This window comes from Myotis brandtii, unplaced genomic scaffold (genome assembly GCF_000412655.1).
Source record: "Myotis brandtii unplaced genomic scaffold, ASM41265v1 scaffold594, whole genome shotgun sequence".
Classification (NCBI taxonomy): Eukaryota; Metazoa; Chordata; class Mammalia; order Chiroptera; family Vespertilionidae; genus Myotis; species Myotis brandtii.
Window position 1 is genome coordinate 265,005 of NW_005370240.1, and position 27,634 is coordinate 292,638.

The following is a 27,634-nucleotide window of genomic DNA, read 5'->3' on the forward strand; positions in this document are numbered from 1 at the left end:
CCTCCTCAGCAGCGCTAAGGATGTCCGACTGCAGCTTAGGTCTGCTCCCTGCTGGCAAGTGGGCATCCCCCGAGGGCTGCCGGGCTGCCAGAGGGATGTCTGATTGCCAGCTTAGGCCCAATTCCATGGGGAGCAGGCCTAAGCCAGCAAGTGGTCACCCCCGAGGGGTCCCAGACTGTGAGAGGGCACAGGCCGGGCTGAGGAACCCGCTACCCCCGAGTGCACAAATTTTTGTGCACCGGGCCTCTAGTATAATACAATGGGCTAAAGCTAAAAAGTTCTTGCATTTATATGTGCTCTCTCACACCTCCATTTTTTCCCTATAGAATAGAGGGGGTTATTGCTTAGTAATATTTCATGCAAGAAAATCTATATGTTGCAAACTCAAGATGAGCCATTATGTGACATAGTTACCCTAGACTGCATAAGCAGACCATGTCCTTAGTGAGCAAAATGATGATCTTCAGTGCTGCTGTGTACATTTAGTCTGTGTCTTGGGCAAGGACACTGAGATGATAAGCGAGTCTTAAAATTGTATGAAGAATTTTATAGGCACCCAGTTTGTTTAGCATAAAGAAAACAAAATTGGACTAGGAAATCATTCCACTTTTCTCTTCCATGTTTGAATGTCTGTCTTGGGAATATGTAGAGTAACCTAGTGGATGGAAGTTACAGGGACAGATTTCGTCTAAGTGTAGGAAAACAAAAGAGAAGATTTGACGATGGGATAAGCTGCTGTCTATGGGAAAATGCAACCTTCGGTCAGGGTTGTGGGTAGACACTGGGTGGACAGTAGGATGTGGGTTAGGCTGTTTTTGTGTGTGTGTGTGTGTGTGTGTGAGAGTTTTTCCTCCAACTTTAGAAGTATATTTTAGTGAATTAGCAAAAATAAATTTAGTGAAATATTTAGTCAAAACTGAACCTCTTCCTTTTTTTATATCAGACTTAGATATAATTGCCATAAAATGTAGTCCTGTCTCAAACAAAATTTTGCTTTTGTGGTGATTACACAAGGTAACATAATTGCCAAAATTACTTACTTCCAATTGGTTCTTCACACTTCATTCAGAGTAATCATTATCAAATACTAGTCTCTTCATACCACCTCCCTGCTTAAGACTCAGTCACTCTGCATTCATTGTAGGATAAGGGTACCCATTCTTAACATGGCCCACAAAGTCCAGCAAGGTCTACTGCTACCTGCTTCTCCAGTTTTATATTGTATTGCCCTCCATTTCCAGTTCAACCATGTTGGCCTTCTAGTAATTTCTCAAGTGCACACCGTGCTCCCATTTGCCACACATCAGTTGTCATGCTGTTATTTTTCTGCATGGATGGCCTTCTTATTCCTAGATGACGCCTGCTGTCACCCGCCAGGCCTCGGTTCATTTTTAACTTGAGCACGGAAGTGTTTCTAACCGTCCTACTGAGATCTCACGTCCTGTCACACATCTCATACTCTGTATTTCTCATTCACAGCATTGACCACTGTTACAATTTACATTTGATTATGTAACTATGTGATTCAATATCTGCTTTTCCTGCTAAAATATAAGCATCCGAAGGCAAAAGGCATTTTCTGTTCTTAGTTCACTGTTGAACCCCTGGTGCCTTGCAATATGTGCAAATCACACTAATATGTGTTGAGTGAGTGATGTAAGCGGAACACTTCCTATAAAGTACTGAAGAGAACATTTAGAGAAGAATGGGATATGGTGACCCTAAGGCGATACATTCATTTTATATAGTGCTTGCATTTTTAAAGACTTTTTTCACAAAAGTCCTAAGAGCTAAGTATATTACATTATATTAACTTTAAAGGTAAAGACATTTTATCTTTGTCAACTTTACAGATTAGGGTAGTTAACCAGATCAAGACTCATAGTTATTAAGTGGCAGATTTAAGATAAGAAACCAGGAGTTTGAGATTTTTAGGAAAATAACCAGCCACTTGATATACCCAGGAGATATATTCATCACTTGCTTCAAATGGCATAGTGTCTTATAATTTTTTTATAGGACTGTCTTAGTTTGGGCTGCTATAACAAAATACCATAGACTGAGTAGCTTACACAACAAACATTAATTTTTCACGGTTCTGGAGGCTGGGGAATTCAAGATCAAGGTACCAGCAGATTCACTGTCGGGTGAGGGATCTCTTCTTGGCTTGCTGTGCCTTCCCATGGAGAAGAGGGAGGAGAGCTCTGGTCTCTTTCTCCTCTTTAAGGTCACTAATCATAACTTGGGTTCTACCTTCATGATCTTATCTAATCCTCACTACCTCCCACAGGCTCTACCTCCAAATGCCATCGCATTAGGTTTCCACATGTGAATTTTGGGACACAAACATTCCGTCTACAGCAAGAACTAAGCTATGTTTTATTAATATCTATCTAAATCATACTTATAGTTTTAAAAATTACATACGGTATTCTCCATTATATTTTAGAGACCTTGACAGGTAGGATTTTAAATGTGAAAGTAACACTGCCATCTAGTGACAACTAACCTGAATGAAATTTGAAAACTAGACTAGCTGGTTAAAGTCCCAAGGAATGGTGAAGCAAGTTATTCCCATGAGTGGGAAGGGCGCATAAGTTAGGCAGTCATTTCTTTTCAGAAACCATTTGAGGCAGTTTATTCTTAAGGAGTCATGAATGAATAATAAACAAAGCAGATGCCCTGGTTTGTAGAATGTTACCCAGGTAGTAAGCCGGCGATTGTGCCACTTGACTTTGATCTGTCTCCATTTTTCTCACTTTCGCCACAGCTTCTGAATGAGGGAATTTGTACTCTGATAACCTAACAAAGTGTTTTCATCTTAGTTTAAAGAGCTAAGCACATTCAAGAACAAACAGATGAGGAAATGAGTCCTGGGTAAAATTTCTGGTTAGATCTTGCAGCATCTAAAGGAAGAAGGGGAATGCCAAAATAAACTCAATCTATCCCAAGGGGACACTTAGAGCCACTTTGAATTAAATTGCTGAGTGATTTAATGTAAACAACATAATAAAACACTCCAGACACACAAAAATAGTTAGAAAATGAAGTATAAGAATTTTCTTTAACGCATTGAACCACAAAGGAAATTTGGATAACTTATTTGTATCTCTTAAGTCCTAAATTTAATATGGTAGATTTTTAACTGATATATTTTAAATGAATTATTGTCCCGCTAAATTAATATTGCTGGCAAAAATATTATCTAAAATCCTTTGAGCTAAAAATTTTTTTATGTACAGAAGCCAGCTCAAAAGAGATAAAAATTATTCTATTTCTCTGGAGGCCTAAATAACAAAAACCCATCACTTTCAAAGGATAATGATATTTCTGATTGAGGTGAGAAAATTATATTTAACATTTTTTAAGATAGTCTGTAGAGGATTATTCTATTTGTCCAGTTACTGGTACATGTAATGAACAGTCTCCCTAAGGTGTTCTGACTTATGGTATAGAAATAGCCTAACTGGAAATATTAAATTTTTTATATAAGTCAATGAAAATTATTGCTTTTCTGACACTACTTATTACCTGGTTTCCCCTTTGGGAATAATATTTCATATACTGACAATAAAGAATGTGTAACAGACTTGCTATTTTGCCAAGAGTTAAGTTGGAAATCTCAGGGCACGAACCATTTTAACATAAGAAAAGCATCTGAGTTGCACTTACTTCTTAGCCAATATCCTTAAAATAGTAATTTTATGCTTATTTCTGGACAAGTGTACAGATATGACCTCGTCTCTTGTTTTCAAGTGATAAACTATTCATATGAAGAATGTGGGTAGTACCAGACAATAGCAGATGACAATCTAGCAAGAATTGGATTAAAATTAGTTGCCAAAAAAGTATTGCATCAATACCGAAGGGGAACAATTTTTTTTTTTGGAAAAGTGTAATGTGGTTTTGATTAGCTTTGCATGAGACACAGCTGATCTGGGACCTCTCCTAATTTTGTGTCAGGGTCAAACTCTAGAGTTGTGCTGATGATGAAACCTGAAAGATGGGTAGTTAGTAAGGTGAAGAGCTTACAGGCAGGTGGTGGTGTGGAAGGGGGCTGTGTGGAGGCTCAGAGTGTTCTAGAGAGAGAATGTCAACTGCAATTTTTTTTAAACACCTCAAATATATATAGAAAACATAAACACAAAGCTTCGTTTGATGTTCTCGGTATCTTATCGACGAACAAAGGATTCAACACTGCGGCAGTGTGGAAGTGAAGAATAGATGGAGGCTCTCTTGGATACCAGAACAGCATGGTGGGGAGGAACAGGAAATTGACCTTGTGCTGGAAAATGTACTCAGGCCAGAATAACAGTAGTAGAAATGAGAGGTCTAACTTTTATGGCAGTGCAGAGCAGAAAGAAACCAGTTTCTCTTGGGGTTTTGGTGAGGGAAAAGTGGGAGGTTATTCAACACTTGGCATTTACCACAATCCTTAAAGGGAGCAGGGTGAGGTCTGCAGTATGCTTTCAGTTTACCTGTGTCTTTGGCTGTGTTTTGACCCTGGCTTTCTTTGTTCAGCTAGGATTGTGTCTAAGCAGAGCCTCCGCATCTGTTCTAAACCTCAACTGCAGCCTCATCCTGTTACCCATGTGCCGGACACTCCTTGCTTACCTTCGAGGATCCCAGAAGGTAAGAAACAGAATTCTAGTCAGAGATTGCAGCATACCAATCCAGTGCAACAGCAGCAGGTTAGTCCTGCTTAGTTCTTGTGGTCTGATTTTCTGCTAGAGCGATTGCTTCAAACATGACAGGGAAGACCATGTCCCCTGCCAAGATGATTAGTGAACTATTCCAGAAAACAGCACTAAAGACAGAGGGTCATAGACTATGCTAAGCACTTCACATATATAGCTGTGAAGCCTCACAATGATTCTGTAATCAGATATTGCAGATGCAGAAGCTGAGGCATAGAGGGTTTAAGTAACTTGAAGATCACGAGACTAATGAAAGGCAGAGCTAAGATCAGTCCTACTTCTGAGCTCTTTCCACAGTACTCTGCCTCACCGCGATCCTGTTTTTCATTTAGTTCAGTCCCCGCGAACACATTCAAGCCCTGTGGTTTTTGGGCAATGCATAGAGTGAGTGTTAGTGTTGGTGGCAATTTATCTCTTGAAATACATACCTGTTTTGAGCCACGTAATAGGCTTAGAAAACGTCTTGATTAAGTAGTGGTGTCATGTGTGGATATTTAGTGTTGTAAAATGAAGGATTTGACAGAACAGAAAAGCACTTTGAAATTCTTTTGTCAAGTATCCTTGTGTGTGTGTGTGTGTGTGTGTGTTTGTGTGTTGTATGCTGTGCTGTGGTTATTTCTTCTCTAAGATGGTAAGGCACCACTGGATAGATACTGATATTTTAAAAGGAGTTGTTAATGTGAGGTCACTTTGCTGTCCTATGACTGGATTTACTACAGTAAAAATTCTCAACCTTTTCATGTGATTACATTTGGAAACTCTTTGCTTTTACTGTGGCAATTTGTGGAAATAACTCTTGGTTGCCTAATTGTAAAATGCTAGGTTGTGATCTCTGTGGCTGGCCATTGGCTTGGCATGAAGAAAGAGAAGATAAATGGCAGGAGAAGACAAGTGCCCACCTAAGTCCTTCAGTATTTAATGTCTGAAAGAATTGTCCCTGAGTGTGAAACATAGTTATTCAAAGATGCTTGACATTTTATTTTTCTTAAGATCAAACAGGCATTTAAAACCATAAATGGAATTGCTTTATTTAAAAAATAATCTTTCTTTATTTTTACTGCAAAAGGAAATCATATATATATAGTGAAATTCAAAAATTCCAGAAATATCTGAAGTAATCAGTGAAGGTTTCTCCTAGCATTTCTCTGTCAGGACAACTGCTGATTATAATTTGGGGTAAATACCTACGGATATGTTAACATAGAATGCTACTAATTTTAAACAATATAAGATTTTCTGTTTTATAACTCTTGCCTAACAATAAATCTTGCACATTTATTCATATCAATAATAAGTCTTCTCACATTCTATTTAATAGTTTGAGTGTTCCGTTGATTAGATATATCATAATTTGTCTCACTGCTTTTTAGCTTGATAGGCCTCTGTCATGTTTCTAAAACACTGATATTGTAAAAATGCTGTAGTGAAAAGCTTTATACACATACGTTATTTACTGCATCATTTTTACAATAGTAAATGGTTGTCATGTAGGTTCCAAGCAGGAGAACCAGAAGGTTGTTGGATAAAAGCAGAACATTCCATATCATCTGTGGTGTTACCATCTGTATTTTCTCAGGTGAGAAAACCAAAAGCTGTTTAATATTATGTTATAATCATATGTTATAAATGGTATTTTTATTATTCTATGAACTATTTGCTGTCACAAACTCGTGATTTTCTTATACAGCTTAATTTTCTCTTCCATGTTTTTAAAGAGGGTTGTCTATTGGTGCTACAGAAAATACGTGTGTCTTATGCTAAGTTTGACCTCCAAGCTGGTAATGATTGTTTCCTAGAGGTAAATAATTTAATTTAAAAAGATTGAAAGAAGCAAACTAAAAGTTTTTAAGCTCTGAAAGTAATGATATGATAGGAGTGTAAATGCATCAAAATTGGATTGCAAAATGTACATTCATTGAATACGATACCAGCCAGAATTATAGTTGATAAATATTTCTTTGAAAATGATACTTGCTTAGAGGAGCATATTTCAAAAGTTTGTGGAAATTCATCCTGCTCAATTCCAAGTTAAAATATAAAGTGAGAATCTTTTGATTTTTAAGAATCATTTTAAAATAAAATTTATCCTGAGTATTTCTATAATACTTTAAAATATTTTGGAACAGAAAGTAATAAATATATGATTTAGTGCATAGACTCTGGAGATGGATTATGTAGGTTTTATCCCCAGCTGAACTTCTGCCTGGAGAACATGCGTATATGAAGTTCTTAGGGTAGAATTTGTTATAATAGTTTACAGTCTGAGGGATTAATTATCTCAGCGGCATAGCTCCTTACATTTTCATCTGGTTGTTATTTGTAGAATAGAGCTATTTTGGTGCTAGGGACCTTTGGTCTGGATAGTTATGTAAGGCCATTTTGAACCAGGAGTCTTTGGATACAGCTATTACCAAGATATATTAAACTTTAAGCTTTTTAATTATTACCAAGCATTTCTTTACTTTCTCATTCCTGAACATCTATCTTTCCATTGGTAGTTGCCCCCTTTGGTGGTGAGAGATGGAGAGAGGCTTAGGGAAGGGATTAGAACTCCGATGCAGCCGAGTCTGGGGATGGAGTACGCATCAGGAAGAGATGAGGGCCGAGGGTGTGATAAGGGTTAGGGATGGATTAGAGCTAGGGGGGGGGATCATGAAACACTGGCACATTCATAGCTTCATTTATTCTTTGGTTCAGTTGCAGAATAACCACAACTGAGTTGGTGTAGAGTATTGCCATGAATGAGCATGTTTTCCAGGGGGTCTACATTCTGCCCCTGGCTAGTGGTCTGACCTTAGCTAAATTACCTTTCTAACCTTTGTTTTCTTATCTGTAAAACAGGGATGATTCTACTTACCTCACTGTTTTATTGTTAAAATTACATGGAAAATCTATACAAAGTGCCTGGCATAGCTTTCTCCCTGCTGACTAAAATCAGAAGCTCTGAATTCTTTTGACCTAAAAGGCCTTATAAAGAAGGTGAATGTATCTCATACAGCTACCACCTAGAACAGTGATGGCGAACCTATGACACGCGTGTCAGAGGTGACACGCGAACTCATTTTTTTGGTTGATTTTTCTTTGTTAAATGGCATTTAAATATATAAAATAAACATCAAAAATATAAATCTTTGTTTTACTATGGTTGCAAATATCAAAAAATTTCTATATGTGACACGGCACCAGAGTTAAGTTAGGGTTTTTCAAAATGCTGACATGCTGAGCTCAAAAGGTTCGCCATCACTGACCTAGAACTTTTACTCAGGAGAATTCAGAAAGAATGGCTATTCCTCAAAGGAAGCCTTTATGCTTTTGACGATTAAGTATGTAGTTAACATATAAATCTTTAATTTTAAATAAAGGGATTTTTTTTTTACTATTAATATCTGAAGTGGTGAAGCTGTAGGAGATAGTTTTGCTTAAATAATGTCTTATACCTTTGCCAAAGTTGAGTCTCACTTAAATGTTCTTTGTTTTATTTCTTTGAAACCTTGCCATTGCTTGTTAATTAATCCACTTCTAGTTCCCTGGTCACTTTTTTTTGTTGTTGTTGCTAATCCTCCCTCGAGGATATTTTTCCATTGATTTTCAGAGAGAGTGGAAGGGAGGGGGAAAGACATACAGAGAGAAACATCAATATGAGAGAGATGCATCAATTGGTTGCCTCCCACATGTGCCCCGACTGGGCTGGGGATCGAGCCTGCAACCTAGGCATGTGCCGTGACTGGAATTGAACCTTGGGACCCTTCAGTCCACAGGCAAACACTTTATCCACTGAGCTAGGGCCAAACTGGCTAGGGCCCTGGTAAACTTTTTATGAGACCCTCCTCTCTTCTCTAACTTGATCACTGGCAGGAGCTTATAAATCCTTTAAATAATTTTTAGGTTATTTAGTATTCTAGTCCTCTCTCCTTTTGATTGTCTTTGTGAGTAACTCAGAGCTCTTGGCCTATCTATATCTCAAATGTTAGGTTTGAGGGAATTGTAGAGTTTTGTACTTTCTAGGCCATGTCTTATTTTGAATCACTGCCTCCATGTATTTGTGTAAACTCTAATGGTTTCCTAAGCAATTTTGAGTCACTTATTAAGAAAGTCTCTTATTTCTGTCATTTTTTAAAACATTCCTCCTCCAAGGATATGTTTTTATTAATTTTTAGAGAGAGAAGAAGGGAGAGAGAGAGAGAGAGAAACATTGATGTGAGAAACATAGATTAGTTGCCTCCTGTTACGCCCCCAACACGGGGTCAAACCCACAACCTAGATAGGTGCCTGCTTGAGATTCAAACCTGCAACCTTCTGGTTTACAGGATGACACTCCAACCGACTGAGCCACCAGCCAGAGCAGTAATTCTGTCATTTTATAGAGAAGTAATTCGAGGTGCTCATATGCCAATACAATAGCCAGGAAGACAGGTTCCCAACTAAATAGCTGTTGTTCTTTATGATGTACTGTTAATTAAAGCCACATTTCACCTATAAGAAAAGGTTAGAAAGGGAGGAGGGCATTAGAGTCGTCCAATACACAAGTCATTTACTCCTTCCTTGTCCAACCTCCTCAATATAATTTTCTTTTTTCCCTGGCATGCCAAAATGAATTTGTTTTCACCTCAATTTCCTAACACTTTTATATTTTGTATGAGCTCCAAGTCAGTTGAGCACTCTGTTTATTGTGCCATTGCAGACTGATCATTAAATGGCAATACGCTACACTATCTCAGTCTTGTGGTTGATCTCCAACTGAGGGGAAGGGAAGGGGAGAGAAAGACAGAAACATCAATGATGAGAGAGAATCATTGATCGGCTGCCTCCTGCACTGTGGGATATTCCACACTGGGGATCGAGCCCGCAACCAGAGCACGTGCCCTGACGGGGAATCCAACTGTGACCTCCTGGTTCATAGGTTGACACTCAACCACTGAGCCACGCTGGCTGGGCATTACCAAACACTTTTACTATTGGGTTTAGGACATTATGATTTGAATTTGTAGATTGTGAAAAATGTTCACTGGTTAAAAGCCTTTCAATGAACCTATATTTTAGGTTATGTGGCAGTGAAGTGTACAAGATCTATAATAGGTTTGGAGTTAGGGGAGATGTGAAAGGTGTGAAACATCTAAAACATCCAGGAGCTGCTTAAAATCAATAAGTAAATGTCCATATTATTATATTACTTGCCTGTGTGAACGTGTGTGCATGTCATTGCAGTGGAGACTGTCCACAGTGCCATTCCAAGAACCTTGACTTACAAAGGTTCTTTTATTCTAGCCTTTGGAAATTCAGTTTCTTTACTTGATTTTTAATACTGAAACTGTCTATAATTAAGATTGCTTGTGTCTTTAAAACTCCCCTTTTAAATTTAAAATTGTATTGCTCATGAAGCTGTCAAAGTTTGATCCTGTATTTACTTAGAGGGAAGAACTGACTCCTCTCCATTGACCTGAATATCAGTCCCACTGACTTGTGCCTGTTGCGATTCCGTAGGTGTGCATGTGGCTGCCCACCTGGTGAATGTCCTCAGTTTCTCAGAGAACTACCGTGAGGATTTCCTTGAACTGAATGTAGCAAGATATCGAGATGAGGTGGGTGGTGTCTGTCTCCTCGTTTTTCTTCCACTCGTCATGGTCATGAGATGACTAATGAGGGTATGCCAGTTTCACAGAAAATGTGTACCTTGCTGCTTCTTTTGAGTGCTCTTAAATGCAGTTGTCAACTTGAGTTTTATTCCTTTTCCATTGGAAATATAGGTAATCACTATTTCACAGTCTCTTCTGCTGAAAATGGGAGTTGGGAGAGTGTCTGCTTTCTATGATGTGCAGTGTTCAGATGGTTGCCACACAGGCCTGCCTGCTGCCTCCCCACAGCTTTTGTCTAATTCCTGTCATGCAGTGGAGACTGTCCACAGTGCCATTCCAGGGTAACAGTCCTTCACTCAGAAACCATGCTTGGGGGAAACAGGGCAGAAAAGCAGGTGGATCATTTGAGGGTCCTGGATAATCAGGACATTATTGAGTTTTAATGATTCAGTCATTTGTTTTGTTTTTTAATCCTCGAAACAGGTGACCTTGAGCTGAATTCTGTAGCAGGCAGTGCCTGTCTTAGGGGTGCCTTTCTCCACGTGCAGCCGCCCATGAAATGAAATCATGTGTGGGAGGGGCCAGGCCAGAGCCTGATGAGCAGCATATGCACAGCCCTGGTTGGATCCTGTTGCTCAGTACTTTCTGTCCTCGGGCAGCCCTTGCTTCATGCCAAGACGGCATTAAAACCCCACGGCTCTGTTTTCCATTTGATCAGAACCCTGCCTGTTCTGCTAAGGCTGGTAGTGACTTAATGAGTTATTCCCCATCTCCTCTCACTCTCTCACTCTGTTTACTCTACCACATATCACCAGTTTTAGCTAAATTAATACCGCTCATATGTTTGACCTCCCTCCCCAAACAAACAAACAAAAAATAACAACAAACATAGAAACAAATCGATTAATACCGCTCATATGTTTGACCTCCCTCCCAAAACAAACAAAAAATAACAACAAACATAGAAACAAATCTCAAAACCCAAATCGCAAGCAGCCTTTGATAAACCCTTTGACTATAATAGTGTTTTTGAAGCCGCCAGTATGATTTAATTGATCTGGTTTGGGGTCAGGCATTGTTATTTTTTCAAAATGTATTTTTTTTTTATTGATTTTCAGAGAGGAAGAGAGAGGGAGCGAGAGAGGGAAACATCAATGATGAGTGAGAATCATTGATTGGCTGCCTCCTGCATGCCCCCGACTGGGGATCGAGCCTGGGCATGTGCCTTGATCTCCTGGTTCATAGATTGATGGTCAACCACTGAGCCACACCGGCTGGGCAGGCATTGTTATTTTTAAAGAGCTCACTGGGTGATTGTAGTGTGCACCCGGCATTAAAAACCACTGAAAAGTCCAACTTTGTAGCAGGACAATGGAAGCTCTTTCATGTAATGATTTCAGATCAGAGCCATCGCTTCCCCACTTACCACTGCATCCATCCATCCCTCTATCCTCTGCAGTTTCCTTTTTTAACTTTGCCTTCTTTGCTTCTCTCTTTTGTTTTTATAATTCGTATGTCTTTAATAACTATACTGCTTATATTACTTTAAAAATGTAATATAATTTTGTTTAATATTTCAATACTTGTAGTCATTAAATTTATTTTTTATTTTAAAAGGGATATATGCTCAGTGTAAAATAGTTTAAAACTATCAAGTATATGAAAAATAAAAGCTTCTCCTCCCAAAATAGCCACAGTTAATTATTTTATGTTTTCTCTTAAGATATTTTAAGTGGTATTTTATGATCCAGATTTCTCAGCAATTTACTTGTTTCCATAAATATATGTAATGTGACTTGCTATATCAGAAATATATCTCATTCCCTGCTTATTAACAGGCTATTATATCTTGTTAGCCTTTTCCTTATTCACAGATGTTTAGGTTGATTTCTAGTTTTTCTAATGATCCACTTGCCAATAAATTATTTTTTTTGGCGTATTACCGCTAGGCATTTTCATAGAAGTAGCGTTTGGTTTCAAAGGCATACTCATTTTTAATTTTTAATGGACATTGCCAAATTTCCTTTCAAAAAGGCTTCACCAGTTGACACACTTCTACCAAGTTTATCAGAATGCTTATTTCTACACCTCACTTTAAAAAAAACATTTTGCCAAACTGATGGATGAAAAAAGGTAACTAATTTTTTAAATTTGTATTTCTCCTTTCTTTAGTTCTTTCCTTCCATTGTCCCTTTTTATCCCCCTTTCCTCTTTTTTTAAAATAAATATTTTTGAGCACCTTTTAGATAAAGGCAATGTGTGCTAGATAAAGATGAAAAATACACACACATACATTGTATGCATAAACAGATATATTCTTCCATGAATTGTTTTGAAAAGGATGGGTTTGTGCCCTTCACTTTATTGTTCTTGCTTTGTGTTTCCAGTCTGCCTCCTCCAGGTCTTCAGTGACCCATCCTTGAACTTGTGATGGTTGCAAATTCTTGGCCTAGTTGAATCCGCCTCATTTTGTCATCTGTGAAACCATCTCTTACTCTCACATTCCATCTTTCTTCTGTGGCCATATTAATTGTTCCATCTTCTGAGTTTCCATAGCTATTTATTCCACTCCATTCAGCTTATCTTCTATTTTTAGCAGTTCTTTATATATTTGGTTGCTCTATATTACTCTTTAGCCAGGTGTAGAAGTCAATTGACCTAAACCGGATGAGGAGCTATTCCTAAGCCAGTGGTCCTTACTCAGTGCCCCTGAAATTGTATCAGACAAAGGCTTCCTACTTTGTATATGCCTGGCCTGATCCCAGACTCACTAGAGGCTTAGGACAGAAATTCACAAGTTGAGCAGTATCAAGCACCATTAGGCTGAAAAAAATAAATCCATAAATTTACTGGGGATTAATTTAAGTTTCCCAGAAGATAGAAAAGCAGTTGACTAAGGTTCATTGCACCATGAGATAAGTAGTTTAAATAAAACACAATATTAATGTTTTACATTTCTGAGTAACAGGAACCTTTTTATCCTCACTACTTTTCACAATATTTGAAACATAAATTCTCAATTAATAGTCTTTGCACTGAATTTACAGTGTACGACCCTTCCTGGATGTTTTATCACTTTTGATTCCCACTGTCTTGACACATTGTTGGTGCAGTTTGGTAATCCTGGTATTAATGTTTCCACATTAGAGCCAAAAATATTGAGTTTCAATTTGGTCAAAGAGTGGACTTCAGACCACAGCCCCTGGCTTTTAATTAGCCATCAAGATGAAAGCTTAAGCCCTCTCATTCCTCATCCTCTCATTTTTCAGATGGATAGACTTCTCTGAGTTGAATTTGCACTTGTTATAATCTCCTTTAGCATCATGAAACCATTACAAAACTTGAGTCTTACTTCCATTGGGAGAGTAGTATTCTAAATGCTTAAATCATGGATCTTTATACCCATCCCAATTCCTTGTAGAATTTGATATTACCAATGTTTTATCTTTCAGTCAAATATTTTTCCCCCCTTTTTCTCAGGATCCTAGAAAACTTCTCTTCACAAGTGGTAAGTTGTTATTCGTTGTTCTTTCTTAAGATTCAGGAAAATTTTTGAAAATAAACATCATCAAATTGTATGGCAGTTAGATGTATGTTAAAATATAACATATAGACGTTTGCATATCAGAACAAATAGTAGGAGGAGTTCAAGCATAAAGTTGCAATGACAACAGAGGGACAAGGCGAACAGTTGTGGTTAGAATGAAGAGAAAAAGTAAGCAAATGCATTTGTTTTTCATATGTTCTCCCAATGAAAGCAATATAATGCCATATGCTTATTGAGGACCTGTTTTGTGCACACTGCTGCGGCAAGTACTGTTGGAGATAATACATGCGGAACAGATTCCTGGCCTCAAGGTGCTGGAAAGGAACACCAAACACTCTGGGCATCATTGTAGCTTTGATAATTCAGTAATTTAGTAGGATATTTTATAATCTTCAAATCCATAAAACAGGAGAAACAGTCATTAAAATCAGTTATTTTTCTTATAATGTGTCCCCTTTTTATTTGTAATTTACTTTTTCTTCTCAAGCATATTGTCCATGAAATCTCAGTCTAGACTGTTAATTTGTTATTCAAAGCACATATGAATATCCAAAAATTTTGCTGTGATGTTAGTAAAATTCATACCAAAATTTTACTCTTTTCAACTTTACATTTATACCGATGAAAGGAGAAAACTGTATTTTGGAGGATTTTTAGCACCTATTTCAGAGATTAGGACTTGTGGCTAGTTGAGATGGTGTATCATAAAGGCTTGGCTATAACATCCTACTAAGGATCAGAGTTGTGTATGGAACTGAGGCATGGCCCTGTCAAATGCATTGTTTTTCTTTTCAATAATTTTATGATGAAAAAGAACAATAAATCAGTTGATTTCCCCATCCATGTCACAATTATATGGATGTTTAGATTTATAAAATACTAGAGGCCCAGTGCAGGAATTCGTGCACGGGTGAGGTCTGGCCCGCCTGCCCCGATGGGAGCCCATCAGGTTGGCAGGGGGTGAGGGTTGCGGGCAGTTGGCGGCTGGTCCTGCCTCCGATCGTGGAGTTGGGGGCCGATCAGGGGCCGGGCCAGCCGGGGGTGGGTGGGCGATCAGGGCCCAGATCAGGCTGATTGGCTGCTGCAATGCGTGTCATAGCCACCGGTCATTCCAATCGTTCTGGTCATTCCACCATTCCAGTCGCTGGTCTTGTATATATATATATATATAGATATTTTGTCTCTGGCTTATGATATTTGCCCCTTGCAAAGTATTTCACCTTTTTCTTTTAGGAATGCAGTTTAGTTTTTTTTTACAGTTTTGTTCATTGAAACATGGTTCTTTATTTAAGTCCTAAGAATTGGATGAGAAATGGAGGGAATAAAAAGCAGAAAAATAAAACCTTATGTATAAATCAATGTAGTTTTTGGTTCATATGGAATAATGTAAGAGAAATAAATAAAAACTTTGTTTTGATATTATTTTCTACAGCACACAGCATAGTTGAAGCCTTGGAACATTTGAAATATTTTTAAATTTTTAGTTTACAAAGATATAAAAAATGTTTTTATATGATAAAAATGTTACATTAAGACACTTAGTATAGTTAATATCTATAATAAAAGGCCAGTGGCCATAATGCTGAAACACCAGAAAGACCAAATGACGGGTCACCAGGAGGTGCATGGAGCACTTCTTGGTCCCTCCCCCGACCCGCGAGTGCTTGAGGTGGGGAGGCGGGGCTCGCAGCTCACGTGGCAAGGCGGGGCTCGTGGCTTGCGTGGTGAGGTGGGGCTCACAGCTCGCATGGTGCAGAGGCTTGCAGTGGCAAGCTACTGGCACATGGCAGGTCTGGGGTCCCGCCAAAGCGGCGGCTCTGGGTCTTGTGCGATTTCGCACACTGAGCCTCTAGTGCAGGGGTCCTCAAACTTTTTAAACAGGGGGCCAGTTCTTTGTCCCTCAGACCGTTGGAGGGCCGGACTATAGTTTAAAAAAACACTATGAACAAATTCCTATGCACACTGCACATACCTTATTTTGAAGTAAAAAAACAAAACGGGAACAAATACAATATTTGTATTTGCATGTGGCCTGCAGGCCGTAGTTTGAGGACCCCTGCTCTAGTGTCTATATCAGTGATGGCGAACCTTTTGAGCTCGGCGTGTCAGCATTTTGAAAAACCCTAACTTAACTCTGGTGCCGTGTCACATATAGAAATGTTTTGATATTTGCAACCATAGTAAAACAAAGACTTATATTTTTGATATTTATTTTATATATTTAAATGCCATTTAACAAAGAAAAATCAACCAAAAAAAATGAGTTCACCTGTCACCTCTGACACACGTGTCATAGGTTCGCCATCACTGGTCTATATAAACAGGTGATCTTTCCACCTATGCATGAAACCCCATCACCTCTGCTCTTTCCCAGAGATTTTCATGAGTGATGTTGGGTTAAGTAGAGACGATACTTAAAAACACAAATTTCCTGGCTCTATCCTAGAGAGTCTGTTGGGCTGGGATCTGGCACTGTGCTTTATTAATCTTCCTATTGACCTTGGGAGCCTCTGTTTTACCCTTATGGAGCATCTCTACAGACCTCTGGAGCATAACTTCTCACTGTCACCTATATTTGCCTACTCTCTTAGCTTACTGTCTTTTTATTACCTGGTCAACTCCTACTCAACCTTTAAGTCTCAGCTGCCTTGCACAAATTCCTCCTGCATTCCACTAGGCAGAGCTGGTCTCTTCTTGATCTGTGTTTCTAAAGATACATAGTAAAAATACTATGTTGTCAAATAATTTATTTCATTACATATGACTGTCTTTTCCACTTGAACATGAACTTTTTCAATGTGGGACAGTGCTGTCCCAAGGGCATGCAAGGACCCAGGCAAATATTTTTATGGAGTTTCTGTTAGTGCAAACCACATGCATCACCCAAAATCAGCATGTTATCATCATTTGGTGTCTCAGTCCACATCATTTAATGAAAGCAAGCCATCCACTTCCCAGGGGTTCAGTTTGGAAAGTGGGGTGGGACCCCTCTAAGCATAAGGCTAGAGCTCCTTTGGCATCTGAATGACCCCACTGAATAGTAGCAGGTGAGAGAACAAGGCAAAATCTAAGGATAGTAATGGGATAAGTGACATTGCTTTCTACAAATAGGCTTAATCTAGTTTTGTTTTACTAATACATCTCTGTCAAAAACTGTTTTATAGCTATCTTTGAATTTTGTCAGGCATAGCGCCTAGAAAATATTTAGTTCCTGATGAAGAAGTGCATACATGCTTTCAGCTGTTCTAGTGATAAAGAATATTTTTGTATTGATTGACATGTTTCTTGGATTTTAATTTGTTCAATGTTACATAGTCTTTTCTCTCTCTGTCTTTAAAAATTTTCATTGTAACCTAGGTCTGAGAAATTAAGATTATCTTATAGAAAATAAAGGCAGTGCAAGTGACACAAAATATGATATAGTTAGACTCACTAAATTAAAAAATATTTAAAATATTGCAATTAAGAATTTAAGAAATAAAATAAATTTAAAAGATTGGATTACTCATTCACTCAAAAATACTTACTACCTATCACCAAATTTGGTAAATGCACAATATCCAATTCCTATTAGAAAAACCCTCATAAACATACAATTTTGGTTCCAGTTATGGTTCTGGTTGGAAAGAATAGGACATTAAATACAAGATAGTATATTTCTGACCATATCTGTGTATGAATGAAAATGATCTCTTAGTTTCTTCTAGAAATGACAGTACAGTGAAATAATTCATTTAAAGGCTATGAATTAATGGATCTTATATGCATAGATAACAAGCACTAAAAATAAAATTCATGCATGTCTTTTTCTAAGGAAACCAGTATAGGTTTTGCTTCATAACTTGAAGGACTCAAAGAGTTCACACTGTACTTCACTTTGGCAAGTGACTTTGCCCAGTGAAGTTAGACTAACCCAATAATTTCCAACCTGTGCTTCCTGACTCTTGGGCTATGTGTAGGAATAGAGGCTAACATTCTCAGATTTAGCTAAGCTGTCATTTCAGGCTAGGTTACGGTAACCTTTGATGTACCTCAAAAACACATAAAGCTTAGCTCTCTTTTAGCACATAATGCCCTACTTGCAATTACCTGTGTGTCTCATCTCCCAGACTAGAATGAAATCTCTTGTAGAGCAGGATTCATTTTTTCTCTGGTACACTATAGATGCCCAGAAAATATTCACTGAAAGAATGAAAGCCACTTGTTTAACTCTACTATTTGATGCATAGGCCTGCTCTACAATATCCTAGATAATTTTTTGGCCAAACTCTGTTTAATTCCAGTGACCAAAAACAAAAAATCATAATTTCTTAAGATATCACCCCACCCCTTCTTTTGGACCACTCTAATTGCAATATTTTTTTATTGCTAGTTATATGTAATTTTTTCTTCTTCACTGACCTGAAGTCTATTACTTTGTAAATTATAAACTCTGGTATTTTTATACTTCTGGGAGATAGAAAAAAAGATGAATTCTTTGCATAAAAAAAAGATAACTTCATAAGTCTGAGAGAACATTAAAAAGCATTGAATTGATTCTCCCTAGTTTACAGATGAGATTCAATGAGATCACAGTTTGGCCTAAAAGGACAGTAACAGGGTCATATTGCCAGAATAAATATACCATTGTTCAAGTTGTCTGGGGTTTCTAGTTCATCTTTAAATGACTGAAGTCAACTGTTTTACCCTCTCAGGTCTTTTGAATATATTTTTCACCTTCTGTTATAAAAGAAGTTCTCTAGTTAAATGTTTGAGGAAATATCTGTTCAAATTTAAACTGGTTTCTTGGCTTGAGCACCTCTCAGAGACTTTAATACACTAATGTGCCCTGTGACTTCTCAAGGAATGGTTTCAAAATCCTTAAGTAATAGATATTAATATCCCAAAGAATTAGTGTTCCAATAATACACTTTGGAAATTATGCCTCTATTCTAAACACACTCATTTTTTTTCCAGGTGTCCTCTTCATGAAGTTATTTGCAAACATTCCATAACTAATCTTGACATGTTTAGAACCACATAGGAAATCTTATATGTAGACACAGCAGACGTTAATAAATCTCTGGAATAATAAAATAACTGGAAAGGCCTTCAGCCACAAATTTCACATTATGGAGCCATCTGGGATTCTATCATTTATTTATTCGTTTGGTCAAATAAGGATCTATTTTAATTATTTGAAGCTAGAAAGACCTCTTTTTCCTTAAAATTTATTGAGTTATAATTGAAGTACATTAAATTATACATATGTAAATTATTCTACTTTATTGGTTTTGACATATGTTTACACTTGTAAAACCATGACCAAAATCAAGGGAACAAATATATCTATTATTCTAAAAAAATTTTGTACCCCTTTATAATGCATCCTACCCTCTATCCCTCCTAGCAACTAATCTGCTTTCTATCACTAAAGAATGATTTGAATTTTCTCGAATGTTATATAAAAGGAATCATAGAGCTTATGTTCTTTGGGTTTCCTTTTAGGTGGATCTGGCTTTTTTCACTCAGCATAATAGTTTTGTGATTCATCTCTGTGGTTGCGTATATATCAACAATTCATGGTTGTGGCTTTTTTTTGTGTGTGTGTGTGTTTTACCACTGATTACTTTTCCAGGTACAGCTAATAATACCACAATTGTTTATCCATTCATCTGTTGATGGAGATTTGAGTTGTTTACAGACCTTAACTATTAAAAATAAAATGGCTGTGAACACTTCTGAACACATCTTTTGTGGATATATGTTTGTTTCTCTTGGGTAAATATCTTAGGAGTGGGAAGACTGGGCCATTTTGTAGGCATGCTGTTCTTTTTAAGTAGTATTGTTCTGAACTATTAGTCTTTTAGTGTAAACTAGTGTGGTTATCTTACCCCTAAAAAGTAAGTCCTTGCCTGGGGGCGACAGGGAAGTGGATGGGAAAAGGAGTACCCTGGGGAAGAAGTGGAGAGAAGAGATGGTTTGGATTAGGCATATCATCAGGGAAAGGCAAGTGTGGTTTGGTTTCCAACTTGTGTATTGGTAAGAGTGGAGGAAAGAGTACTAAGTATTAACCATCCAAAGATTAAATCCCTTATTTCTCATGTGGCCCTCTACATGTAGAAACTTATTTCTACTGAGATTTCTAAATTTTTCAAAGATTCTAACTCTCTGGAATCCTAATACAGTAATGCACTGTATTGCTCTTACTTTGTACCCAGCTTCTCTGCTTCTGCTACAGTCCATGATGGCCCTTCTGTTTCATAGGTGGTTCCTTGGCAAAGCAGAGAAGTGGGGAGATATCTATACTTTTGGAGACAGAATTGTTTCATTAGCTTTTCTATGAGGATTTAAGATGAAATCTCTCAGGACAGTTAGAAGTTACTGTTGCTTATCTGATTTTAAGAGTAAATAAAGGTAATTTATAGACAGGATTATTTGGTAGTAAAAAGATAACACGGGATGAGAATATTTTGGTTTTAGCTCTTTTTGATATAGAATATTGAGCTATTCATTTTAGACATGCTATATGAGCTAACACTGGATTTGTAGGGTAGGGGAGGCTGGGGGAAGGTCAAGGGGGAAAAAAGGAGACAAATGTACTACTCATCGTAATATTTTAAGCAATAAAAAAAGAGAAAAAAAACTAACATGTTTTCACATTTAAAAATGTTTTATCAGAAGGACTGATTTCAGCATGTTTTCCTACTAGAAGAAATATTTCTGCAAGTGTTCTGAAAACATCAGCACTGTCATTCTTTTTCTTGAATTCTAATATTTTTTGTTTTACACTTGAAGTTGTGGTTTTTAGGAATCTTTAGGTTTTCTTTATAGGCTGGGGGAAGGTCAAGGGGGGAAAAAAGGAGACAAATGTACTACTCATTGTAATATTTTAAGCAATAAAAAAAGAGAAAAAAAACTAACATGTTTTCACATTTAAAAATGTTTTATCAGAAGGACTGATTTCAGCATGTTTTCCTACTAGAAGAAATATTTCTGCAAATGTTCTGAAAACATCAGCACTGTCATTCTTTTTCTTGAATTCTAATATTTTTTGTTTTACACTTGAAGTTGTGGTTTTTAGGAATCTTTAGGTTTTCTTTATTTTTTAAAATTAATTCTAGATAAGAAGCCTAAAATAAATTATTTGAAATTAAAATGGGAGGAACTGCTAGTTACATAAAAGAGGGAAGGAGAGAATAGGAGTTTACTGCCATGATAGGGATAATCAAACCAGTAAGGGTGTTGAATATCAATCCTGTCCCATGTATTAATTACTAACAGTTAATATAGTAGGTACCTGTAGAATATATGAAAATAAAAAAACAAACCCTCTATTAAAGGTAGAAAGGACTATTTTGTCTTAAGTTCCTTGAAATTGTGCTAATTTAAAAAAGTGCTCTTTTGAGAGAAGATATACAAGGAGATATCTGATTTGAATTGGGCTTCCCAGAGAGCAGCATAATACTTTGGATGTTAAGGCAATGATTTTTGTACTTTTTTTTCTCAGTATGACTTATGTTAAAATGTATTTATGTACATTTTTATAGTTCCTGGCCTGACAGGGGTCTTTATGGTATTGGTGCTGTTCCTGATGATTACAGCTTCTACATATGCTATTCGGTGAGTGTCAGAGCAACGACCTCAATAATTATGGGTCAGATTATTTTATTTTCTTCAGATTATCTTCATTTTCATGTGTAGAAAAACTCTTGATTAGCCAGAATGCTTAGCTGGTGCAGTATTCTGATGAATAGACTATTGTGGGTAACAAAGAGTGATGTAAAGACATTTCTATATACATCATTTCCTGTTTTGGAAAAAAGAATCTCTGTTTTAGTCAAATAGTCTAGGTTGGTAAGGAATTGTGTATGGAGACTTTTTAAAACAAAGAGATTTAAGTTCTTCAGGAGCGTTCTTCTGGAGAATCATGTGTCTATGAGACATGGGATTGAATTAAACATGTATGCACAGGAACATAGCACTTACAGTTTGTTTACAACTCATTTCCTGCTATGAGTTCGTTTTGCTGTAATTTAATGTAATATTCCAAACAAAGCTTAGGAGAAATGGTTAGTTGACATCTGCTAAAATAATCAGAAATATCTGCATTCACAGTATTCTTCTAGTTATGAGATTTTGAGCAATTGCAGACACACATTTTTATGAACACTTTCGCATGTTCTTTCTGGTGGATACATCTGTTTTACACAATATTTTTCAGTATCTTACATTACTGGTGAAACTTCTTGCTTAAGAAAGCAAAAAGAAGAAACAATATGTAATCTTCAAAAATAGTCATTCTAATAATTATTGAGGTGTGAAATATAATGGAAACACACACAAACACACTTTGAAAGTAATTGTCCCCCACACCATGCTCAAATGAGTCTATCTTTGCACTTCTGAACACATCTATGCTCACAAACGCACACCTTAAAATCTCACAAGCGATCTCACCAATCAGATTAACACTATACACTTCCTGGTATTATGTCTGTATACTTCATTCTTCCTGCTTTTACTCACTCATGCCCCATGTTATACATCTACCAAAATCACTCTTTTTCTCTCCTTTTCACACTCCTGATCTCTGTCTTTTCAAGTCTGCATTTTACCAAAATTGGACCATTTTATTATATGTGCTATTTTAAAACTCCTTTTTTCTTAAATCTTGTTATGAACATTTTTTCTCTTTACTATTGACACAGCATATTACCATGTAGATATACATTACTCTCCCAGCCCCCTATCTTTGTATGTTTCAAGTTGATTCCATTTTTTCAGTATTTCAATTGTGAGACAAACACAGTCTCCATAAGTCTTTGCATACTTTTTAATTATGTCCTATGGAAAAATTCTTAGATAGAGAATGGCTGTCAAATGGTAAGCCCATTTTTATGACTTTTTATAAGAATTAAAAATCACCTTACAGAAAGGCAAATCCTCTAACATTAGTGCAGCAGGGTGCCGATTTTGTGGGAGAGATTTAATTTTAGTTAGGTCAATAATTCAAAAACTTACTTTTTCAGTTTTAGGAGCTCTTGAAGAAAAATTAGGGTATCTAACATATTTACTTATAAGATTAAGGATATGTAAATGTTCTATATCTAGAAAAAGAATCCGTAATTGAGAGATAGTGTTGTAGAAAGGAATATAAAGATCAGCTTCTGTTCTCAAGTGAGCTTTTACGTAAATAATTAAGACTGTGTCTTAATTGTTAATGTTTTCATTTGTTTAAAAGAGATTATAAAACTAACTCTGCTTTTCTTCAAGCTTCATTTTGAGAATCATGAAATTCTTAAATGGATCATGGAAATAATCTTTTACTTTTTCTCTTTACTAGTAAGGAAATAAAACATTAGAGAAATCAGGTGAATAAATATGACTTCACTATTTGATTTCTGGCATTGATTGTAGTCTAGTAATTCACCAATGGTTCAACATGGGTCAATTATTAATATAAGTAATATATTTGTCTAACAGAGGACAATAATACAAAAATATTTTCTCATCTCAATAGACTTAGAAATGGCAGTTGTTAAATCTGAACTCTCATCAAAGTTAACTAAAAGTTAATTTCCTTTTTAGAATTAAAAAGTATAAAAGCCAGAACTGAGTTCATACTTACAGTGAAATATGAGATACATTCCTATGAAAATCATGAAACAGACAAAGTGATGTTTTTAATTTCTTTAAAGGATGGCATTATGATAAGAAATTAAACATTTAGAATTATTAGAAAGAATGCAACAACAAATTATCATTACTTCCAAAAAGGTAGGTATAATTGCCTAGCCAGAAAATTCAAGAGGATTATGGAAAATTTTATTTATATCAACTAAGGGAGTTAAAATGGGTAAATGATTACAAAACACATGTTTAAAAATCTCTTTTATACTAGCTATTATCAGTTTGAAAACTGAGTAAAATAAAAAGATAGCACTAATAATTTTAACAAAAACATAAAATATCTACCAATAAGTTTATGAAGAAACTAAGTGAAAGTTATAGAGAAAAAACATAACCTCACTGAGAGAAATCAGTAGAGATTTGAATAAAGACTATATAATGCAAAGATGGAGTTCTTCCTCAATTATTTTATGTTTGTTGCAATTCAAGTCAAAATCCAAGATAGGTTATGCTGTTTGCTTATTGAATTTAGCAAAGTGATCCTAAAGTTCATCTGAGGGAATATCCAAGCACGTGTTCCCAAAGAGGAATAAAAGGGGGTATGTGGCTCACTAAACATTAAAGTGATTAAGCTTCCATAACTGAAAGCAGATAGAACTTGCAAAAATAACCAAGACATTGAACCAATGATAGAGACGATAGAAAGCCTTGTTAAGACACTTTGTTGTATATAAGAACCTACTAAATAATAAAGGTGCCGTCACAAACTTATGATGAAAAAAAAGAGTAAGTGAATGAAATTCAAGATAATTTACAGTTAGCTATTAAAAAATCACACCATTAAAAATTTAGAAGAGACTTTAAATCTCTATTTATCAGATCTCATAATGGACAAGAAAAATATAGAAAATATCTGACTTTCTAAAAATAGGTAAACTAAAACAACATGTTATAAAAATTGAAATGTAAACATGTTATTTGACAAATTATTATAGTTATGTGGAACTAGTACAGTCTTAAATTTTGAATAGTGTACTCACAACAATTAAGGAAAATTCACTATAGAAATGGATAATTATTATGAATTGATAAGTGATAGAATTAAAAGTGTGTAACACACAAATGAAATAATACCCAATTCCACTTATCCAAAGTAATGAAAACTTATAAGTGGAGCATGGGTTTGAGGAAAAAGACACTCTTAAAGTTGGATTTGTAATTGATAAACATGTTTCCAGAGAGCAATGGACAATGTGTGTCAAAAGCATTGCATATGTGTACCCTTTGACCTAGCGATTCCACTCATAGGAGTTTAAATGATAAAAGAATTAGATATGTGCAAAAGGCATATGTGACAAGGGTGTTTAATGACCTTGTTGGTGATAGCAGGAACCGAATTAAATAAATGTGAATCAATTGGCCATTGCTTAAGTCAAGGCTTCTAAAAGGATTGAAGGGTTATATTCAAATCTTCTCAGAAGTTTTTACAAATATCTGCCCTCCACCTCTAAGATTCTAATACAGTAATATCCATCCGGACATATGAAATAAAATAACTGTTAGTTTTCTTTTTACTTGTCTCAAACATTCTAGAGATTGTGTTTATCATACTCCTTTAGTTTCAGGCTCCTTGTTCTCCTGCAGGACAGTAGCACCAAGGTTGTACATTGTCCAGGAAAATAATATAAAACTTTAATGAACATTTCCTTAATTTCTCTAAACTTGAGTTTTCTTTAAACTACTCTCAAAATATTTATTGTGATAGGAACATTAGTTGTTTTAGAAGTTATTTGAAAATGGAGAATATTTATAGAAAGGACAGTAAATAGACATAGGAGCCGAGTATAACTGTTCCTTAGCCTTACATCATATCTTTAAAGTAAACCATATTTTAATTTTTTCATGTGTCTTTATTTCAAATACAAAAATATGATAGTGTTATGTATAATTTTTTGCCCGTTGTCTTTGCATGGTATGTAAATCCTTTGACATAATAGATAAATCTCAGATGATCTCATATTTGAACTTTCAATTGTGACATGTTTGAAACACACACTCTTTTCAGTGAGATGGAATATGAAGTGGCATTGAAACTAAGTTTTTTGTTTTTTCAGAGTTTCTAACTATGACATCTTCTGGTACACTCATAATCTCTTCTTTGTCTTCTACATGCTGCTGATGTTGCATGTTTCAGGGTAAGTTATAAAAAATATTTTTTTAAACCGTGTCACACTACAGCAGGAAGGTAGGGGAGGGTGAGGTGGGGAGTAAGAGATCAACCAAAGGACTTGTATGCATGCATATAAGCACGACCAACAGACTCAAGACACTGGGGGGTGGGAGTGGTGAAAGCAAGTGCTGGAGGTAAGGGGAGGCCGGGGCGGGGGGGAGTCAATAGGAAACAAAAGGGAGACATATGTACTACTATTTGTAATACCTTAAACAATAAAATACAATAAAATAAATAATTTAAAAAATGGGATATTGAAAGATACATCTGCAGGAATTTTCATTGGGAGTGGTAAATTATTTGGTTACTTGAAATTGAGGGTAGTGTCAAGAATGGAAGAAATAATTTTATTTTTAGCATAGCATGTTTAATGGAACTAGTAGAAAACTATATTAAAATTGAGAAAAAGCGTTACTTTTACCTTGGTTTATAATTTTTAAAGCCCCTATAGCTATATCCTGATAACTTCTTTAAGAAAATAAGAAGTAAAGAACTTCCAGAAGATATTTTAGTATTTGTATTTCCAGAAATTCCTTATGTCTCACTGCTGTGGAATTTGTAATGATGGAGTTACCAGTTTTTAGTTTTAAATGGCCTAGAGGCAATAACAGTTGCAATGAGCCAAAGATTTACAATGACCAAAGACAAGGATGTGTCAAAACACTAAAAAATCACAGGGAAAAAGGAAAGTATCCTAAGCTTGTTACAAAGAATATACCCCAACTGTTCTGAAAAGTATGTGGACACAGGCAGTGTTCTCAAAAGTATGGTGCTTGAAATAATCCATTAGGTCAGAGGAAGAAAGTGGTATATTTTTTGTGGATGTATACATCTGCATGATCACCAGAGTGGACTTTACTTTTGTCTCGACACTCACACCAGTATGACACAGTAGGCCATTGTCTGGTGACATTCACTTCGTGTAGCAGAAGGATGCGGGGCAGGCAACACAGAATGTCAGCAGGATAAAGCCAGGTGCCTCTTCAGTGGGAGTCTCTATTATTGTTCAGAAACCATTTTCCATCTCCTCTCCCTTACCCCCAATGTAGTAACTCTGTTTTAAGATGACAAGACCATATGGATAGACATGGGCTACTTTGCCTTAGATAAGGCTCACATTCTACAGGAGCCAATATCTTGGTAACAGCCCAGGTCTCCTCAAGGGATGCCTTCAGTTGCTAGAACACACTGCACATATGAAGCTGAGGTTGTGAGTCCTAAAATGATTTTATAATTCACTCACAGAACCTTCTGGTCCAGATGCATTCCACCAATAAGAAATAGTGTTGCCTGGTACACATCTGGCATTCCCCATTTATCTTAATCTCAGGTGTACCCAGGGGAAGTGTTGGAGAATGGTTCAGACCTGCTGTTCATTCTTTCTTCAGAATGTTTTATAGTGTACTTTGTCAGTACATTAGGTCATATACATTAATTGTATATTATTTTCAGGGCACATGTTCAAATCCTCCCCTCCTCCTCCCTGATTTTGCAGACCACTGGTTTAGAAACCACTATTATATGGATCTCTACCTCATAAGTCCTGGTTGATTTGTTCTGTACCATAGGTCTAGACCAGTGATGGCGAACCTTTTGAGCTCAGCGTGTCAGCATTTTGAAAAACCCTAACTTAACTCTGGTGCCGTGTCACATAAAGAAATTTTTTGATATTTGCAACCATAGTAAAACAAAGACTTATATTTTTGATATTTATTTTATATATTTAAATGCCATTTAACAAAGAAAAATCAACCAAAAAAATGAGTTCACGTGTCACCTCTGACACGCGTGTCATAGGCTCGCCATCACTGTTAGAGGCTGCCCACATTCCTTGCCACATGGCCCCTTCCACCTTCAAGCAAACAGCACCGAATCAAATCCTTCTTGTGCTTGGATTTCTGACTTCTCTGGCTGTGATCTCTCTCTCTCTCTCTCTCTCTCTCTATATATATATATATATATATATAAATTGATG

The 27,634-nt window shown here is 36.4% G+C and overlaps 1 protein-coding gene across 3 annotated transcripts in view; it reads left to right on the plus strand.

The window, feature by feature from the left end:
• The window catches only part of NOX4 (NADPH oxidase 4), a 154,682-nt gene that overhangs the window by 19,658 nt on the left and 107,390 nt on the right, over window positions 1–27,634 (plus strand). For 2 of the 3 annotated variants that reach the window (XM_005879341.2, XM_005879340.2), the window contains exons 3-8: window positions 4,522–4,632; window positions 6,189–6,273; window positions 10,179–10,276; window positions 13,751–13,778; window positions 21,347–21,419; window positions 25,544–25,624. In XM_005879341.2, coding sequence (XP_005879403.1) covers window positions 4,522–4,632; window positions 6,189–6,273; window positions 10,179–10,276; window positions 13,751–13,778; window positions 21,347–21,419; window positions 25,544–25,624 — 476 coding nt within the window. The remainder of the gene's footprint in view (window positions 1–4,521; window positions 4,633–6,188; window positions 6,274–10,178; window positions 10,277–13,750; window positions 13,779–21,346; window positions 21,420–25,543; window positions 25,625–27,634) is intronic. The other variant, XM_005879342.2, reaches the window with a different exon arrangement.